This window comes from Erythrolamprus reginae, chromosome 7 (assembly GCF_031021105.1).
Source record: "Erythrolamprus reginae isolate rEryReg1 chromosome 7, rEryReg1.hap1, whole genome shotgun sequence".
Taxonomy (NCBI): Eukaryota; Metazoa; Chordata; class Lepidosauria; order Squamata; family Dipsadidae; genus Erythrolamprus; species Erythrolamprus reginae.
Window position 1 is genome coordinate 8295047 of NC_091956.1, and position 20824 is coordinate 8315870.

Genomic DNA, 20824 nt, shown 5'->3' on the forward strand with positions numbered 1-20824 from the left:
CTTCACTCTATTTCTTTCTCCCTTCCTTCCTCTTTCTTTCTCTCTCTCCATCCCTCTTTCTTTCTCTTCCTTCCTCTCTTTTATGCTCTTTCTCTCTCCCTCCCTACCTCCCTCTATGTCTTTCTCTCTCTCTCCTTCCCTCCCTCTTTCTCTCTCTCTCTTGCTTTCTTTCTCTCTCTTGGTCTCTCTCTTTCTTTCTCTTGTTTTTTCTCTCTCTCTTTCTTTCTCTCTTTCTTTCTCTCTCTTTCTCTCGCTCTTTCTCTCTCTTTCTTTCTTTCTCTCTTTCTTTCTTTCTCTCTCTCTCTTGCTTTCTTTCTCTCTGAGCTTCACGGCACACCTGACCATGTCTCGCGGCACACTAGTGTGCCACGGCACATTGGTTGAAAAACACTGCATTATTTGAATTGTCAGGAGTGCATGTATAAATTTTGTGTTTCTTCAGACAGATAGCGTAGCTGCACCAGTGTTTCGAAATGGCGTCTGTAAGTCATGTATGTTACAGGGGCCGCCCAGAAAGTAATGCACCACATTTTTTTTCTTCAACAATTATTTATTGAACACAATGAAACTTGCACACAAGAAAGAATGGTGTTTCTTCTACTCTCCCTATTTTTCCACCTAAACTCCATCCTGTTCTATGGCCTTCCTCCAGCGAGACACAAGGGCGTGTATGCCCTGTCGGTACCACTCCTTGTTCTGGTCACGAAGCCATTTCTGCACTGTGTGAATCACCTCTTAATCACCCTCAAAATGTCTTATACAGTACTAGTACTATAGTTCTCCAGGGTTTTTTAAAACAGATTTTTAGCTTATTTTGTTGCACATTATTTTTCCCTCCCTCCCCAATTCTATACCAGTATTGGAAACTGCCCCTTACCTCCTTTCATTCTTCTCTGCAAATTCCTTTTTGGCACGAGGTTGTGAAGACATGGATGCTGGAATCTCAAAACCCGAGATGGCTATACTGCTAGTCAGATATTTTTTCCTGCATTGGCTTAATTTACCTCTTTCTTCAAAATCTCCAGGGCAGCAGGAAGTGGTTATCAAGGCACAAGCACTTTGTGTTTGGCATTAAGCAGGTACTATCCTGAGAAATGGCTCAGAAGAATTCCACTTTATCTAAGTAGTAGCAAGCAGGTCACGTTTATGGCGAGCGTTACTTGCAGCAATTTTTTAGCCGAGTCTAAAATCTTTTGACCCTTGTTACGTGTTTACCCCATCGATTACAAGCTCCCAAGCTCAGAAAACGATGGCTGAGGGGTCCAACTCTTGGGTTTGAAGATAAAATTTACCCTGCAATGAACTATGGAGACTCTTTTACTGGAAGGAAAAGGAACTCCCAATTTTAAAAAAATGTATTATATTTGAATTTTTTTTTCTCAAATGAAACGTCAGCGCCACAACACAGTGCACATTAAAAAGGTACAGTTAACATGGATTTTCAAGTCAGGTCCCGGCATGCAAATGTCACAAGGATGTCACGTGCATGCGTTTCGGAGAACGTTTCTTGCGGATCGCATAAGCAGTCCCCACATCCAAATAATTTATATATATGTCAGTAGTTCAAAGAAAAGTCGTTTATATGCAACCGAGTCTTCTGCAGTTCTTTCCACCTCCTTAAAGTGGACAAATAGTTACTCGGCTGATGGAGATCGATGGTGTCAGGAGTGCCTTATTAACATAATATTCCTAAAAGAAAGAGGATTCAACGAGAACTCTGGCGGTGGCTCCTGAAATCGGCACGACATGCAGGCATTCAATGTCCAAACTTCGGGACAAGGATTGACGTTCTGGAAGAAAATGACACAAAACTCATTTTTAAATTATTGCAAGCAGAACCTAGCAAGATGCTTTTGCTAAGAGAACTTTCCTAGCAGGGGGAGGTTGCCATCTCCGGGTTCACAGAAATAAAAAAAGATGGCTGAAAAGCATTGCTTTCCTCAAGGGGAAGGGCCTTCTCTGTGGCTGCTGTGGTGAGATTCCCTGTCCTAGAACAGGCTCTGAACTGTGATGGCGAACCCATGGCATGCGTGCCAGAGGTGACACACTGTTCCAGTGTAGCATGCATGTTAGAATAGGATTATATCATATTATATATATCTGGACCTCTAGCATAAAATGCTCTGCTTACCCTGGTTCCATTACAGCCAGGATAGGACGGAATTAACTTGCTTAGTCTGTATTTCTGGTGAAATTTGCAACAGGAAGACACTGACCAATAAACATCTCACTGATAAACAAGTATACATCACTCCAAACAGGACGTTATACGATCAAAGGGGGAAATTTACATTGCCTGAAGCAAAACAGGATGAGACTGTGATAAAAGACTTTGACCACGGTAAATAGGAGATTGGTTGTGATAAGGCAGGAGGCTTCAGAGAAATTAGGTGTGAGAAACATTTGCTCAAAGGAAATTATTCAAGGAAATTGGTTTGTGGTATCTGGGGAAAGGAAGGACTCAAAGATAAGTCATGTTTGAAGTTATGTTATTGGATGTTTGTATATCACTTGACATGTATGTGTAATTATTCCCATTCGCGAGAATCAGAGCACTGGAAAACAACCCAAAAACAGGCAAGTGTGCACTGGCCAGCTGATATTTTGGGTTTTGTGCACATGCACGATCATTCCGATTTGGGGCCGAAAAGGTTCACCATCACTGGGCTAGAAGATCTTCAGTTCTCCTATACCAGGGTGTTCTGCCGGCGTGTCCCAACCGCCCGTAATTACAAGGTAATTAGTCCCAAACAGACACACACCACACCATAGAAGGAAAACCAAAAGTCTTTATCAACAGAAAAGCAGAAAAAACTCCCTTTTTAAATGTCAAAGGGATTTTCTGGTACACACAAGGCACAGGTTAAATGCAATCCAATTTCTCACCCAGTAACTGGGAAATTGAGTCCAAATTCCAAAAGTCCAGAAATTCCACACAGAGACTTGAACAGGGAAACAGCAAACCACGATCTTGACGAAACTATGAATCAGATAAACTTCCACGAGGCTAACTCAGCACGCTGCTCTTTTTATCTGTAGCACTAATTACAGCAGCCCCACCCAACCACAGGTGGCCTCACTTATCTCCTGTAATAATCCTTCAGTTGTTCTCTCCTATGCATCACTCTACACATGCGTGGATCTGTCATAAGTTCTTGTTCAGAATCCAGGGATGATAAGGATGATTGATCTTCTCCTGGGCTGTCTGCCAAACTCCCCTCTTCCCTGTCACTCATGCTTCCTTGGTCAGAGGAGACTTTGTCGGCAGATTCTATCGGGAGCAAAACAGGCCTGTGGCATGTGGATGTTTCCCCCACATCTACCTCCACATTCCTTGGGGCAGGAGCTGGGCCAGAGCTAACCACAACACCAGGGGTAGGCAAAGTTGGCTGTTCTATGACTTGTGGACTTCAACTCCCAGAATTCCTGAGCCAACCATGCCAGCTCAGGAATCCTGGGAGTTGAAGTCCAGATGTCATAGGAGACCCAACTTTGCCTACCCCTGTCCTATACCGAGAGCTCCTTACCTTGGCGCACTTGGGTGCATTACTCTAATCCAGGCAAGGCTTGCTGTGTCTGTACTGCATGATGTACATGGTTGATTGGTGCCACCAATATAACATCACCACAGCAAGAATGTGCCAAAGTTGGTGACTGGAGCCGAGGTAGTTTAGCTGTCCTGTGAAAGAAGAGAAAACAAATTTAATCACGAAGGAGTAAAGGAACATGAAAACGAGTGCAGGAGACAGCCATTCAAATATATATTTTTTCCTCTGGCTGATCTGGAAACGAAGGATCTTTTCAGCCCAGAAAATGAGAGAATAAGGCATTTTTTGGGTCAGGAAAGGACCATTCTTGAGCTTTCAGGTTATGGCTGGCTGGCTACTATTAACTGTCAATTTGATGTTGAGGCAGAGTTGTAGTAGCACAGTGGTTAGAATGCAGTATTGAATATCTCTGGGACCGCCTTCTGCCGCACGAATCCCAGCGACCAGTTAGGTCCCACAGAGCTGGCCTTCTCTGGGTCCCGTCGACAAAACAATGTCATTTGGCGGGACCCAGGGGAAGAGCCTCCTCTGTGGCGGCCCCGACCCTCTGGAACCAGCTCCCCCCAGAGATCAGAATTGCCCCCACCCTCCTCGCCTTTTGTAAGCTCCTTAAAACCCACCTCTGTCGTCAGGCATGGGGGAATTGAGATATTCCTCTCCCCCTAGGCCTATACAAATGATGCATGTTATGTTTGTGGGTATGTTTGGTTTTTAATAAGGGATTTTTAATTATTTTAATTATTAGATTTGTCATATACTGTTTTATTATTGTTGTTAGCCGCCCCGAGTCTACAGAGAGGGGCGGCATACAAATCAAATCAAATCAAATCAAATCAAAAAATAAATAAATAAATAAATTGCAGATTACTTCTGCTGCTTGCCAGCTGCCTGTAGTTTAGCAGTTCAATTCTCACCAGGCTCAAGGTTGACTCAGCCTTCCATCCTTCTGAGGAGGGTAAAAACGAGGACCCAGATTGTAGGGGTCAATACGCTGACTCTGTAAACTGCTTAGCGAGGGCTGTAAAGCATTGTGAAATGGTATATAAGTCTGTTGTGGTTAGCTCTGGCCTAGCTCCTGCCCCAAGGACTGTGGATGTGGGGATCACATCCACATGCTGCAGGCCTGTTTCGCCCTCGGTGGAATCTGATGATGAAGGCTCCTCTGACCACGAAGACATGAGTGACAGGGAGGAGGAGAGTGGGGCAGGCAGCTCAGAAGGAGATCAATTATCTAGCTCCTCCTTGGATTCAGAACAAGAGTTAATGATACAGCCATGCATGCGGAGAGCGATGCATAGGCAGCAACAACTGAGAGATTATTATCAAAGAAATTGAGGCCACCTGTGGTTGCGTGGGGCTGTGGTCATTAGTGAGGCTGCTATAAATAGCAGCGTGTGGGTTTGGCCATTGTGGAGGATTATCTGATCGTTGTGTTTCATGACTGCTTTACTGACTTTGACCTTTGTGTGCTGATTTCCCCCGCTTTTAAACTAAACCAGAGCAAAGTGTGTTTCACTTTGTGAAAGAAGGACTGTGAATTGCCTCCCAGCTGCAAGCTAAGTATCACAGAACTGATAAGGGACTTGTTCAAATTACCAGTTTGTTTGGAGACGAGTGCTCTTTGCTATACCAAAAGAGGGCTTAGGTTAAGTGAATTTTCATTATAAAGAACATTGTTTTGACTTTTCAAACGTGTGTGTGTCTGAAATTTGTACCTGTGAATTTTTGGGAGGAGTCTACCAGAGAGCCCGACAGAACAAAGTCTAAGTGCTATTGCTATTTTTTTTAAAAAAATGTGTGCAGTAAGGTTGATGACAGCACACGACAAGTTGATACTATTTTTCAAGTTATAGAAATGCATAGTGTGTTAAGATGCATATCATGCAGATTTAAAGACAACATCTGCCTTAAGTACAATACTTAATAATTTAGGTGTCCGACTGGAGAGTTTTCTATATTTCCTCCAATGTTCACTCTAAAACAAGATCACAACGCTAGTCCAAACTATAGTGTGTGCACCTTTGATCCAGCCAGCAAACGATCAGGAATATCTTTACCTGGAAAGTACCTTTCTGGGACTTTAGAAATATAGAAGAGAAATGCTGTGACGGCTATTAAGTACATCACAATCACTCGGGGAGCGAATTCCTGAGAAAGGAAAATAAAACATTTAACCATAATCGCTGAAAGCATCCAAGTTTCAGATCTCTGGAACAATCCTTTTCAACAGATTTCAAGTACAGTGTTCCCTCGATTTCCGCGGGGGATGCGTTCCGAGACCACCTGCGAAAGTCGAATTTCCGCGAAGTAGAGATGCGGAAGCAAATACACCATTTTTGGCTATGGACAGTATCACAAGCCTTCCCTTAACACTTTAAGACCCTAAATTACCATTTCCCGTTCCCTTAGCAACCATTTACTCACCATTATTACTGGTACTCACCATTGAATAGTGATCCTGATATTTATAAACATAATTATTTATTAACAATAATTATTTTTTTTGTTATTTATTTGCAAAAATTATTAGTTTGGTGATGACGTATGACGTCATCGGATGGAAAAAACCGTGGTATAGGAAAAAAACCGTGAAGTATTTTTTAATTAATATTTTTTTAAAAACCGTGGTATAGGCTATCCGCGAAGTTCGAACCCGCGGAAATTGAGGGAACACTGTACTATAGAAAAGCTGGATAACTTGTGAAACCTACCCAGTTCATATTCACACGTGTTACGCATTTAATTCAAAATAAAGGATTGCAAAGGGGGAAAAAAGCCCTTGGTATTTTTCAAGAAATAGCCATTGCTTTGCACTGTGAGATAGTATTATCTCACAACTTTGTTAAATGACTAGTCCCATGTTCTCCAGATATTCTGCGGAAAGAGCAGCTTGTGGTGCCTCTACAAGCAAAAACAGAGTTTGTGGGACCACACATGGCCAAGCTCCGTTTTCACTGGCAGAGGGCTAGCAAAACGAACTAAAAGCAAAACAAAAAAGGAGAGGTTTCCCCCTTTGCATTTGAACATCGAAGAAGGGACAGGAAAGGAGAAAGGGAAAGAAGAAGGACAAAGATGGGAAGAGAGGAAGGAAGAAAAAATAAGGAAAGAGGGGAAGGAAGAAGAAAGAAGAGGTAAGGTTAAATAAAAGGAAGGAAGTTAGAATAGAATAGAATAGAATTTTATTGGCCAAGTGTGATTGGACACACAAGGAATTTGTCTTGGTGCATATGCTCTCAGCGTACATAAAAGAAAATATACATTTGTCAAGAATCATGTGGTACAACACTTAATGATTGTCACAGGGGTCAAATAAGCAATGAAGAAGCAATATTAATAAAAATCTTAGGATATACGCAACAAGTTACAGTCATACAGTCGACATGGGAGGAAATGGGTGATAGGAATGATGAGAAAAACTACAGTAGTAGAAAAGAAGTGCAGATTTAGTAGAAAGTCTGACAGTGTTGAGGGAATTATTTGTTTAGCAGAGTGATGGCGTTCGGGGGGAAAAACTGTTCTTGTGTCTAGTTGTCTTGGTGTGCAGTGCTCTGTAGCGACGTTTTGAGGGTAGGAGTTGAAACAGTTTGTGTCCAGGATGTGAGGGGTCAGTAAGTGAGAGGGAGGGTTTGAGGGAAGTCCTGCCTTAGCACTTGGCCACCACGACATGAGTCGAGCTGCCCCCTCCCTCCGGGGGTCAAACACAACCCTGACTTGCCCCTTTTTGAAATCGAGTCTGACCCCTCTGCTGTGTAGTCTCCAAGATTAACCAAGGCTGGCTAAGGGTTAAACACTGCCCTCAACCAATAAGAATGGGAAGCAGGCCTCCGTAAGGGCCATAGAACCATCTTCCGAGCGAATGTAGCAGAGCAGGTTAACGGCTCTATATTTACCTGTACAATAGACGTCGTGATGCCTCCATTAAGCCAAATCCAGTGGACGGTGGGAATAATTCCATAGCCTGACACGGAGCAGAAGATGGCCAAGCGCAGCCGATGCCATTGCTGAGTGAGGTAACTGGGGTGAATCTGAGCGAAGAATACTGCTAGGATCATAGCAAGCACCGTGATCAAGTATATTTGACGCCAGTACTAGAATGGGAGGAAGGGAGGAGAGATTTATGTGAAGAAACCTGGGTACTCGCGTGGCAATTCCAGCCAATGCTGGAATGTCTATTTAAGCTGCTTTCCTTAAAACAAGGGGAACAACTGTATAAATCAGGATGGTACTATTTGAATTTCCAAATATTGATAAAAAGGTTATCACCTTTAAAGCCCTAAATGGCTCAGGGACAGACTATTTACCGGACCATCTCCGACCTCATACTTCATTGCGGCCAGTAAAGGCCCACAGAGTCAGCCTTCTCCAGGTCCCGTTCACCAAACAATGTGGGTTGGCGGGACCTCGTGGAAGAGCCTTCTCTGTGGTGGCTCCGACCCTATGGAATCAACTACTCCCTACCGATCTTCTGGAAAGCCGTTAAGACCTGGCTTTTCCGGCAGGCCGGGAATTAGACTGGCTGCTGTGTATGTATGGTTCTTTTAAATATATTATTTATTATTATTGATTTTATTATGTATTTGTGATTGTATTTTAATATTATTGTATTTAATAATAATAATAATAATAATAATAATAATAATAATAATAATAATAATTTATTAGATTTGTATGCCGCCCCTCTCCGAAGACTCCGGGCGGCTCACAACAATAACAACAATGTAACAAATCCAATACATTAAAAGAAGTCTAAAACCCACTATTTAAAAAACCATGTAACACAATCATACCATACACAAACAATATAAGCCCGGGGGTATCTCAATTTCCCCATGCCTGACAACATAGGTGGGTCTTTAATAGCTTACAAAAGGCAAGGAGGGTGGGGGCAGATCTAATCTCCTGGGGGGGGGAGTTGGTTCCAGAGGGCCGGGGCCGCCACAGAGAAGGCTCTTCCCCTGGGGCCCTCCAGACAGCATTGTTTTGTCGATGGGATCCAGAGAAGGCCGACTCTGGGACCTAATCGGTCGCTGGGATTCATGCGGCAGAAGGTGGTTCCTATTTATTACATTTTTCTGTTAATATTTACTTACTTATTTATTTTATTTTATTTACATGCAGAAAAAACTCTATTTTTCTGTTAAAATGTATGTATGTATGTATGTATGTATGTATGTATGTATGTATGTATGTATGATTTTATTTATATGCCGCTCTGAGTCAGCTTTGGAATGAGCGGCATATATATAAATAAATAAATAAATAAATAAATAAATAAATACATACATACATACATACTAACAGAAAAATAGAGTTTGAAGAGACCTTGTAGTTCATCTAGTCCAGGGGTAGGGAACGTTGGCTCTTCTATGACTTGTGGACTTCAACTCCCAGGATTCCTGAGCCAATCATTCTAGTTCAGAGAATTCTGGGAGTTGAGCCAATCATTCTAGTTCAGAGAATTGTGGACTTCAACTCCCAGGATTCCTGAGCCAATCATTCTAGTTCAGAGAATTCTGGGAGTTGAAGTCCACAAGTCATAGAAGAGCCAACGTTCCCTACCCCTGATCTAGTCCAACTCCCCCACCCAAGCAGGAAACACTACACCATTTCTGACAAATGGCAGTGCAGTCTCTTTTTGAAAGATTCTAGTGGTGAATTTCTCATCACTTTGGAAGGCAGGCTGTTCCAAAATTCTCATTTCTAGGTTCAATCTCTCCTTGAACAGTTTCCACCCATTATTCCTTGTCTGGCCTTCAGGTGCTTTGGAAAATAGCTTGACCTCCTCCTCTCTGTGGCAGCCCCTCAAATATTGGAAGACTGCTATCATGTCTCCCCTGGCCCTCCTCTTCCCTAGACTAGCCAGGTCCAGGTCCTGTAACCGTTCTTCATATATTTTAGCCTCCAAGTCCCTAATCCCACAGAGTGGGCCTTCTCCGGGTCCCGTCAACTAAGCAATGTCGGTTGGCGGGCCCCAGGGGAAGAGCCTTCTCTGTGGCGGCCCCGACTCTCTGGAACCAGCTCCCCCCAGAGATTAGAATTGCCCCTACCCTCCTTGCCTTTCGTAAACTCCTTAAAACCCACCTTTGTCGTCAGGCACGGGGGAACTGAGACATCTCCCCCGGGCCTATTCAATTCAATTTATGTACGGTCTGCTTGTATGTATGTTTGCTTAAATAATGGGGTTTTTAAATATTTTAAATTGTAAATTATTAGATTCGTTATGAACTGTTTTATTTTGTTCTGAGCCGCCCCGAGTCTACGGAAAGGGGCGGCATACAAATCTAATAAATAATAATAATAATAATAATAATAATAATAATAATAATAATTATCATCTTTGTTGCAGTTTGTTACACTTTGTATTCTAGTTTTGATTATTCAACAGTGAGTTAGCCCATTTGGGATACTGCCGTGTTTCTTGAAGTGGCTTTCTCAATATTTGCACTAGCTGTACACATTCCACATTCTGCTGCTAAGAAAGACTGACTTTATTATTTATTAAATAATAAAGGTTTATTCAGGATTCGAGTCTGCTTAGATGGAATAGCAGATTGGACTTTGAATAGATTTATTTTAAGTAGATTATATTACAGATCTCCGGGACCGCCTTCTGCTGCACGAATCCCAGCGACCGGTTAGGTCCCACAGAGTGGGTCTTCTCCGGGTCCCGTCAACTAAACAATGCCGCTTGGCGGGACCCAGGGGAAGAGCCTTCTCTGTGGTGGCCCCGGCCCTCTGGAACCAACTCCCCCCAGAGATTAGAATTGCACCCACCCTCCTTGCCTTTCGTAAGCTTTTTAAAAACCCACCTCTGCCGCCAGGCATGGGGGAATTGAGATGCTCTTTCCCCCGGAGCCTTTACAATTTCATGTGTGGTATGTCTGTATGTATGTTTGTTTTTTTATATTAATGGGTTTTTTATATTAATGGGTTTTTTATATTAATGGGTTTTTTAATCATTTTTAGTAGTCTACGGAGAGGGGCGGCATACAAATCCAATAAAATGAAAATGAAATGAAATTTATTGGATTATTATTGTACATTGTTTTATTAGTGTTGTTAGCCGCCCCGAGTCTTCGGAGAGGGGCGGCATACAAATCCAATAAGTAAGTAAGTAAGTAAGTAAGTAAGTAAGTAAGTAAGTAAGTAAGTAAGTAAGTAAGTAAATAAATAAATAGATTGGAATTCTGAATTAATGTACAATCAGATGTACTTAATTATTTGGGAGACAACAACCCCAGCAGAGTTTAAGGTGCACAACAACTAGCATTGTGCCCAACTTACATTACTACAGTAAAATGCATAAAAAACTCCTGACACATAACAGCCTAGGATCCCGATCGAAATTCCTGCATAATCCAATGCCATCCATCTTCGACTGGTCTTTTCGGAACGATGACAACAGAAGAGGTGATACCCTACTGAGCAAAGCATACAGACCTACCAAAAACATTAAAACAAATTCACATTAATTTTATGCCACTGATTTGGGTTTTTTAAGATTTCAGCGTGAAGCAGTCTAAGGAATTGCCGAACTAAATCCTCGGAGAGGGGCAGTATATAAATCCAATCCAATCAAATAAATAAATAAACTTGTGAGTTTCTTCTCAAAAGTATAAAGTGAGCAAAGCAGATTTACTCTACTCAATTTGCTTACAATATGAAAAGAGATGGAAACATTTATTTATTACACTACTACCTTCCAATATGAGGGGATCCTAGAGGAAGGCTAACAATAATTAGCAACAACTATAGGAAAATACTAATAGACTGAGCAGAAAAACTGAAAACAAGTCAAAATAGGATTTACGCGACCCACTAACATTCTATTACGGTGTACTAATTCTACTAGCGAGTAAAATTCCTAGTGAAATACAAATGCATTGAGACTAGGAAGGAAGGGAGAAGATCAATTGGAGATGCTACCTTGATTTCAGAATAAGATGATAACATTGTTCCATGCAATCTACAATTAAAGGACCGTAAATTATCATGTTTTGGTTAAAATAAACGAGGCAAGAAAATGCAAGCTTTATTCTATATCACTCCTTCTGAGATACCCACACCTTGTAAAGTTTGGCTGCCATATGTAAAATAACTCACCTGAAAGCAAAAAAGACAAATAGAACAAATAACAAAATCTTCTCTAGAAGCTTTCGCAGAAGGCAACACAGATGTCATGTCATATATGCCCAAAGTGAAGAAGAGAAAGAAGCCCAGCAAATGACTCCAGATATTGATTGTCTCATTGGACAAAACAAACAGACTGAGGGAGGAAAAGAGATAAAAACAACGTCTAACTACTTTTAAATAATGTTGACTGATAGCAGCATAAGAATGTGATTCAACTCAGCGAGCAGTGTATTTTTTCCATGCAATCTGCTCAGCATTCTGTCCTTTAGTCCAGGGGTCTCCACCCTTGGCGGCTTTAAGACTTGTGGAATTTAATTCCCCGAATTCTGGGAGTTGAAGTCCACAAGTCTTAAAGTCGCCAAAGAAAGGGGCATTATTAACCTGAATTAGCATTATTAGCATATACAGTGATACCTCGTCTTATGAACTAAATTGGTTCCGGGACGAGGTTTGTAAGGTGAAAAGTTTGTAAGACGAAACAATGTTTCCCATAGGAATCAATGGAAAAGCGATTAATGCGTGCAAGCCCAAAATTCGCCCCTTTTGCCAGCCGAAGCGCCCGTTTTTGCGCTGCTGGGATTCCCCTGAGGCTCCCCTCCATGGGAAACCCCACTTCCGGACTTCCGTGTTTTTGTGATGCTGCGCAAAAACGGGTGCTTCGCTGGCAACGGAAGTCCGGAGGTGGGGTTTCCCAGCAAGGGGAGCCTCAGCGAAATTGCAGCATCGCAAAAACACAGAAGTCCTCGAAACTCCACTTCTGGACTTCTGTTGCCAGCGAAGCGCCCATTGGGATTCCCCTGCAGCATCACAAAAACACGGAAGTCCAGAGATGGTGTTTCCCATGTAGGGGAGCCTCAGGGGAATCCCAGCAGCGCAAAAACGGGCGCTTTGCTGGCAACAGAAGTCCAGAGGCGGGGCATCCCAGTGGCGGTGGCTTGGGTTTGTAAAATGAAAATAGTTTGGAAGAAGATGCCAAAAAATCTTAAACGCCGGGTTTGTATCTCAAAAAGTTTGTATGACGAGGGGTTTGTAAGACGAGGTATCACTGTATTTCTCTGCCTTTCCTCAGGAAGAATAAAAAATGGAAATAAATTGCTCACCGAAGAGTTATTTGTTCTGTATTCAGGGATTTTTATTTTTCTCATTTGCAATATTTATATTGCAGCCGTAGGTGCATGAAAATGGTTGCCGTGACAATCCATAACTTTTGTTTTCTGCTTTTTTTTGCTTTGGGCAATGCCTAGATCTAATCAGGGATTCCTGTCCTAAAACAATGGACCGCAGGCAAATTTAATCTCACTGCTTGTAGATTATTACGAGAGCCATTTACGTCTGCTGTTGTATGGATATACTGGACCTGAGAAATTGCAGGGTGGAGTTTGTCTTATTTAGATTCTAGAAAAAGGGACTGACAAAAGGAGACTTGTGGCTCAAAGGATAATCAGCAAGACAGAATTAAGTCGTATTTCACACAGAGAAAATAACATTTAAATTAAGTCAATGCACCTTGCTTCATTAGTCGCTTTGGTTATAATTTGCAGAAAGCAGGATTATAAATATAAGTAAACCAAGCAGCCTCAAAATAAAAACGTTTCATTGTTTCTTATAGGCACTGCTTCAATCCGGGCTAGTTGATTAATTTCCCTTTGAACCATTTCAAGTAACTCCAAACCTTTTTAAACACAGCCTAGAAGGCAGGTACGCTCTGTAGCCGTCAGTGATGTACGGATTATCCTTGAGGAACACAGGGATCTGTTCATAGGTGTATAAACGAATTCCTCGAGGAACAAGAACAGGCCAATACTGATAACTTCCCAGCTCAATGTAGTGAGAGCTCTTCAAGAGCTTCTGGTGCATTTTAGGAGTGTTTCAAGTCGTCAACCAAGGCAAGAGTAAACATGTAGCAATACACAAGGCTTTTGACTTCTAGTATAAGTTATCTGAAAAATACGAAGATAAAATATTCAGAGGTTTAAGGTCTAAAATAGGACAGATATAGATTTTATTGGATTTATATGCCACCCCTCTCCGCAAACTCGGGGCGGCTCACAACAATACTAAAAACAGTACACAGTAACAAATCCAATGCCCACCAATCTAATTACAATTTTAAGTTAAAAAATTCATAAAACAATCCCAATATATATAAAAAACAGGCACACAGTCAATCAATCAAACGGCAAAACAACATGGGCAAGGGGGAGATGTTTTAGTTCCCCCGTGCCTGACGACAGAGGTGGGTTTTAAGGAGTTTGCGAAAGGCAAGGAGGGTGGGGGAAATCCTAATCTCAGGGGGGAGCTGGTTCCAGAGGGTCGGAGGCCCCACAGAGAAGGCTCTTCCCCTGGGTCCCGCCAGACGACATTGTTTAGTCGACGGGACCCGAAGAAGGCCGACTCTGTGGGACCTAACCGGTCGCTGGGATTCGTGCGGCAGGAGGCGGTCCCGATGATATTCTGGTCCGGTGCCATGAAGATATGGAATATCCAAGCTTTCCCCTCATTCACTTGTCACAAAACAATTTGCATTTTTCTATATGGGAAAATCAAAACTCCCATTCTGAAAATGCAACAGCAGCAGCAAAAAAGTATTACCAACAGCAGACACTTTTAAGACTAATGATTATAACAATGTAGAGCAAGATGTATCTGGGCTGATAAAGACAGGCCTGTTTAATATTCTTTTCCGCTTTAAAAAAAGCTTTGTCAGCAATATTTCGACTAGAGAAACAGGCCCAAAGGCAGCCCTCCCAGAAACTGCTCCCTGTTATTACAAGCATAGTTCCCTCTAAGCTGAGCAGTGAGCAATCGCTCACTTAAAAATCATCATCAATTCAGAGTTTTCCAAACCTGCCCAGAAGCCGAGAGGGAAGGAGAGAGAGAGGAAGAGAGGAAGAGAGAGAAACAGATAGAAAAAAGAGAGGAAGGAAAAGAGAAAGAAAAAGAATGGGAGTAAGGAAGAGAGAAAGAAAATCAAAATCTAGTTTGAAACTAGCTCAACTATTTAAGTGGCATTTTGATATTGATAGAGTTGCCCTATTATGAGCTCACTGTTATAGACACACAGTACAGTATTTTATTTTGAAATTCTCTGAGGCAAAACAGGGTGGGTTATTTGTTTGTTTGTTTATTTATTTATTATTTCTGTGCCGCCCAGTCCCGAAGGGACTGCCGCTCAGACACTATACTTTTCCGCCCCCCCCCCAAAAAAAAATTAGAGGGAACACTGATTACAAGAGTCTTAAAAGTTGTGCTCTGCATACAATACAGGTAGTCCTTGCCTTACAATCAACCATTTAGTGGCCATTCAGTTATAACAGTGCTGAAAAAATGACAGGACAGACACTTGGAAACAGGCATGTATTAGTGATGGTTGCAATGTCCTGGGGTCATGGCATCACCTTTTGCAACCTTCTGACCAGCAAAGTCAATAGGGAAGCCAGATTCACTTAACAACTGTTATTACTAACTTTATAACTACGATGATTCACATGTAACCACTATGGAAAGTTCATAAAATGGGACAAAACTCACAACTGTTGGGACAAAACTCACAACTGTTGCTTAGCAACAGAAATTTGGGGGTTGTGACATAAGTTGAGGACTACCCATATATAGAGGGAGAGACAGAAATGGGTAGTTTCTAAATCTGATTAACAATAAACCCTAATAATTGCTCCCCCCCCCTAGTTCCCTGGTTTTCTCCACAATTATTGCTTCATGTTTCTTGTTATGTTGTTTTATAATCTATAAACATTTTGTCAGCAACTTCAAACAGTTGTCTGTCTGTTTAGATCTTAAAAGTCCCATAAGATCTTAGCTAGCTCATTTTCCAAAACCTTCCCAAAAACCTTTTTTTTTAAAAAAATATTTTTTATTATTTTCAAAAAAGGACAAAGACATACAACATTAAACATTTAAGGAGCTGCCATTGCTCCGCTTATCGTAGAAGTCTAACTAATACAGAATATAAAAACCTCTAACTGTTACCAGATCTATGCAGAAGTACCACACTTGTGAATTACATTCTTGTTGAATTTAATTCTGTATTTTTAATATTAAACTTGTTAATTAAATTTCTTTGTATTTTAAAAAGTTATATACTTGTATATGTATATATATATATATAAAGAGAAATTAAATATATAAGAATAAATGACTATTTGAAGAATTATAAGATAGAATGAAATAGTTTATATTATAACTAACTTAGAAGTGTTCATTTTCTCTTTTCTCTGTATTACCCAAAAACCTTTTTCGATGTTTTTAATTAACAGTCCTGTGTGAAACCTCCCAGCTGCCTCTCCAGAGTCATCGGGAAGCTGGGCAATACATGCATTTAATTATTAAAATGTATATATTATCTAAATGTATACACTTAATCATCATTTTTCAAAGGTTTACATTTAAATATCATTATTTAAATGTATATACCTCCCAAGCAACTTCAAACAGTGGGAGAGAGACAGGTACAAATTTTCACACAGCTGAACCTTCATTATTATTGGTCTGTTGTAGTCAACCAGATGTTCAGACCAAGTATGGCATTTTTGCCTGCCCATTGAGTCCTTCCCAAAGACTTGAGATAGACAGATGTTTGACAGGGATACAGTTATCATCTCAGGATGTAAGCTGTTCTGAGTAAAGCCACCTTTTTGCAATTTATCAATGGTGAACTTGTCAATGCCACGGTGACCGAGGGATGCCCCAAGTATTGTGGGATTGCACCCAAAGCACCTGCCACTATTAGTATTACCTTGGCTTGCTTTTGCTACAACTGTCCTATCTCTATTTGCAGTGCTTGGTATTTGGTCTCTCCTCCAGTTCTTTCTCTTCTAGAGGTAGTCCTCAATTTACAACCACTTGTTTAGTGACTGTTCAAAGCTGCCACTGCACTGAAAAGTATGACTTCCCCCACCGCAGTTATGACCTTTGCACATCCCCATGATTAGAATAGAACAGAACAGAATTTTATTGGCCAAGTGTGATTGGACACACAAGGAATTATGAGATCAAAATTCAGACGCTTGGCAACAACTCATATTTATGACCATTGCTGTGTGCCCAAGGTTCAGTGATCTCCTTTTGCAACCTTCTGACAAGCAAAGTCAAATGGGGGAAAGCCAGATTGTGGTTACTAACTTATACTAACTTGTTAACTAGTTATACTAACTAGTTAAACCCAATGGGGGTTGCTATGCTAACTTATAACTTATACTAACTTATACTGGTATACTAACTTATTGTGAGAAAAATTCATGAAGTAATTCCCCAGGAGCCAAAGAACAGAAACAGACGTATAATTTAACCTTTGATCAAAGGGCCTTCAAGGAGAAGAAGAAACCTAAGAAGGCAAGATTACATATTCATACATCCAGTTTTTATATCACAAAATAAACATGTTCTTTGTCACTCTGGAAAATCCCATCTCATCCTGACGTTGGTACTCGCTTCCTTAATTTATTATTTCCCATGTACTTTTTGATAAAACAACAGAAATCTCCTAAACGTAATTTCCTGTTTTCCCCACAATCTGTATCTTGTTTTGTACAAAATACATTTTAGCCGACAGGTATGAATTCATTTCTACAAATATGCAATGTTACATAAGTGTATCAAAGTTCACTGGATTATAAAATATTATTTTGGCTATATAACAAAAGATGGCTGCACTCATGTTCTCCTCTTTACAACGGTGTTCCTCAAATAGTGGGGCAGGCCCCCCTAGGGGGGCATGGAGTGATGCCAGGAGGGGGTGCGTGACTCCGGGAACATGCTTTTTTTGCTGCGAGGAATAAGGGTTTTTTGCACCAAACAATAGCACATAGCACAGAGTAAGAGATATGAACTGCATATAACAAACCCTTAAGAGACACGCTGGAAAAATATTTAACAGGGATGAAAAGAAAGGAGGAAAGAGATAGAGATAATGAGACAAACACAAAGATCCTGAAAGCTAAGACGAGGAAATATGATGAAGTGAATATAGCGCTTGGCTTTACTGTGACTATGGTGGGAGACTAAAAATGTTGGCAGGGACAGCATGAAGCCAAATAAATTAAGGCATCACTTCAACACATTATACCCCAATCACGCTGATAAGCCGCTTGGGTTTTTTCAGCGAAAATATGCTGACTATGGTGGAGAATTGGGGGGGAGGGGCAAAATATTAACTTCTTCCGGGGGGGGGGGGCACAATAGTAAATAATCGTGAAACTGCTTTACAGGAATAAATCATCCATTCTTTACATTTTCTCTCACTTATCAACTGCAGTGATTCACTTAACAACTGTGGCAAGAAAGATCCTAAAACAGGGCAAAATTTACTTAACAATTGTTTCCCTTAACCACAGAAATTGGGGTGTGTGTGTGTGTGAAATCCATTGTGGTCGCAAATCGAGGACTATCTGTATCTCTGCCTCTCTCAATCTGTACTCAATGAACTCAATCTGTATAGTCTGGAGGACAGAAGGAAAAGGGGGGGACATGATCGAAACATTTAAATATGTTAAAGGGTTAAATAAGGTTCAGGAGGGAAGTGTTTTCAATAGGGAAGTGAACACAAGAACAAGGGGGCACAATCTGAGGTTAGTTGGGGGAAAGATCAAAAGGAACCTGAAAAAATATTATGTGACTGAAAGAGTAATAGATGCTTGGAACAAACTTCCAGCAGACATGGTTGGTAACTGAATTTAAACATGCCTGGGATAAACATAGATCTATCCTAAGATAAAATACAGGAAATGATAAGGGCAGACTAGATGGACCAGGAAGTCTTTGTCTGCCCTCAGTCTTCTATATTTCTCTCTCTCTCTCTCTCTCTCTCTGTCACCTTCACCATCCAGCCTTTTCTTTTCTTCTGTCTTATTGACAGCTGCTAAGCCTGGGCTGTGGTGTGACAGGTGTCTGCCTGTCTGTAGCCTGAAGTCCCAGAGCACTTTAGCTTATGAAATGCCTCCAACTGCCGCTCTCCAACCACCCTCCTCCTCCTCTGGGAAGGGCCTCAAAGCCAAACCAGGCCAGGATGAGCCGCGCAAGGAGAAAGCGAGGCCAGAGGCTTCCGCCGGCTCTTCAGGCCCCACCAACAGGCTGAGAGAACCCCGACAACGCAAGCGGCCGTCGCTCACCCCGGTCGCTGCTGCTGCCGTCGCCGCCGCCACCTGAGCAGCTGAAGCCGCCTCAGCCCTTCAAGCATCCTGGCGGCGAAAAAGGCTCCCCTTCCGTCCTCCTCCTCCTCCTCGCCCACAAAACCGCCACCTCCGTCTCTAAGCCGCCATTGCGTCGCTACCTCACGCCGCCGGTCGCCTAGGCCCGCTCGGATGACGCAGGGGCTTCGCGACGGTCGCGCGGTGTTGACGTCACGGCGGAGGAGGGGGAAAAAAAGCCCGACAGCGCACCAATAGGAACGCTCTCCTTCCCTTCCCCCTCCTCCTTTGCCCGCCCGACGGGCACGTGCAGGGGGCGTGGCCGAAGGACACCATATAAACAGAGTGGAGCGAGGTGGGGGCGGCTGAGGGGATGGAGGGGGGGGGGATGGCTTATCGATTTTAAACGATTTTTTAAAAAAAATTGAAATTGTCATTTAAGAGAATTGGAGGAACTGAAGTCTAGCTAGTTGGGATAGCTTACCCTTTGCTGTGTTGGGAATGAATGGGATTCAGACAGTCACTGGGTTTTTATTTTATTTTATTTTTTTAATTGATAAAACACACATTTTTAGCCGTAGTTTTAATTATTGGATTTGTTTACATTGTTTATTCTTGCAGTGAACTGCCCCGAGAGGGGTGGCATACAAATCTATTATTATTATTATTATTATTATTATTAGTAGTAGTAGTAGTAGTAGTAGTAGTAGTAGTAATAGTAGTATTATTATTATTATTATTATTATTATTATTATTATTATTATTATCATTATCATTAAAAAGACAACAATGAAAAACAAACAATTAACAAATATGTGATGAATCTTCATAGTAAGAGAGAAACATTAGGACGGGACGGAAGGCACACTGGTGCACTTATGCACGCCCCTTACTGAACTCTTAGGAATCAGGAGAGGTCCACTGGATAGTCTAAGGGTCAAGTTTTGGGGGTTAGGAGATGACACTACAGAGTCTGGTAGTGAGTTCCATTTATTTATTATTTAGATTTGTATGCCGCCCCTCTCCGCAGACTACTCAGTTACTAAAGTCGTATTTCCTACAGTCGAGTTTGGAGCGGTTTACTTTGAGTTTGTATCAGTTGTGTGCTCGTGTGTGGTTGTGGTTGAAGGTGGAGTAGTCGTAGACAGGAAGGGCATTGTAGCAGATGATTTTATGGGCTATGCTTTGTTATTTTTAAGGCGATGTAGTTCTAAGCTTTCTAAACCTAGGATTTTAAGTCTAGTTGTGTAGGGTATTCTGTTGTGAGTAGAGGGGTGGAGAGCTCTTCTAGTAAAGTATCTTTGGACATATTTTAGAGTGTTTATGTCCGAAATGCAGTGTTGGTTCCAGACAGATATTCAAGGATCGGTCTGGTGAAAGGTTTGTATGCTCTGGTTAGTAGTGTGAACTTACCAGAGCAGTAGTTACGTAGGATTAGGTTAACAACTCTTGAAGCCTTTTTGGGTACCGCTGCCTGGTCATAAGTCACTACTTTGCTTATAAAAGGGTTGCAAAAGTAGATCTTGGGGATAGAATTGGAGTATTATCATATATGGGAGTGTATTTATCATTGGATAGAAAATGAATACAGATAAAAACAGATATGAAATTAAACAATGCAAGAAGGAAAATGTTTTGATAAAAAGATAATTTAAATTGAAATGTAAAAGTAGAGTTCTGTACATGTTCTGTAAATAATAATAATAATAATAATAATAATAATAACTACTACTACTACTACTGTGGGACTTCCAACTTCAGACTGACCGAATTCTGAAGCATAACACACCAGACATTGTGATCGTGGAGAAAAAGAAAGTATGAATCATCGACATCGCAATCCCAGGGGACAGCAGAATTGAGGAGAAGCAGCTGGAGAAATTAGTGAAATACGAAGATCTAAAAATCGAGCTGCAACGACTCTGGCATAAGCCAGTGAAAGTGGTCTCAGTGGTATTTGGCACGCTGGGCGCAGTGCCAAAGGATCTCAGCGGACATTTG

General features: G+C 41.5%; 1 protein-coding gene across 2 annotated transcripts; it reads right to left on the reverse strand.

Annotated features, from left to right (window-relative positions):
* Positions 1–529: 529 nt before the first annotated feature.
* PAQR3 (progestin and adipoQ receptor family member 3) lies at positions 530–19061 on the reverse strand. Of its 2 annotated transcripts, none has more exons than XM_070756931.1 (8): positions 18806–19061; positions 13354–13621; positions 11652–11814; positions 10833–10988; positions 7439–7636; positions 5606–5696; positions 3528–3679; positions 530–1790 (listed from the first exon to the last, which is right to left on the reverse strand). In XM_070756931.1, exons 2-7 carry the CDS (start codon positions 13536–13538, stop codon positions 3552–3554), a joined length of 921 nt encoding a protein of 306 aa, XP_070613032.1. In that variant the 5' UTR covers positions 13539–13621; positions 18806–19061; the 3' UTR covers positions 530–1790; positions 3528–3551. The 2 variants fall into 2 exon arrangements, with proteins under 2 accessions (XP_070613032.1, XP_070613033.1); XM_070756932.1 differs by having other exon boundaries at positions 5617–5696; positions 18806–18984.
* Positions 19062–20824: the final 1763 nt, after the last annotated feature.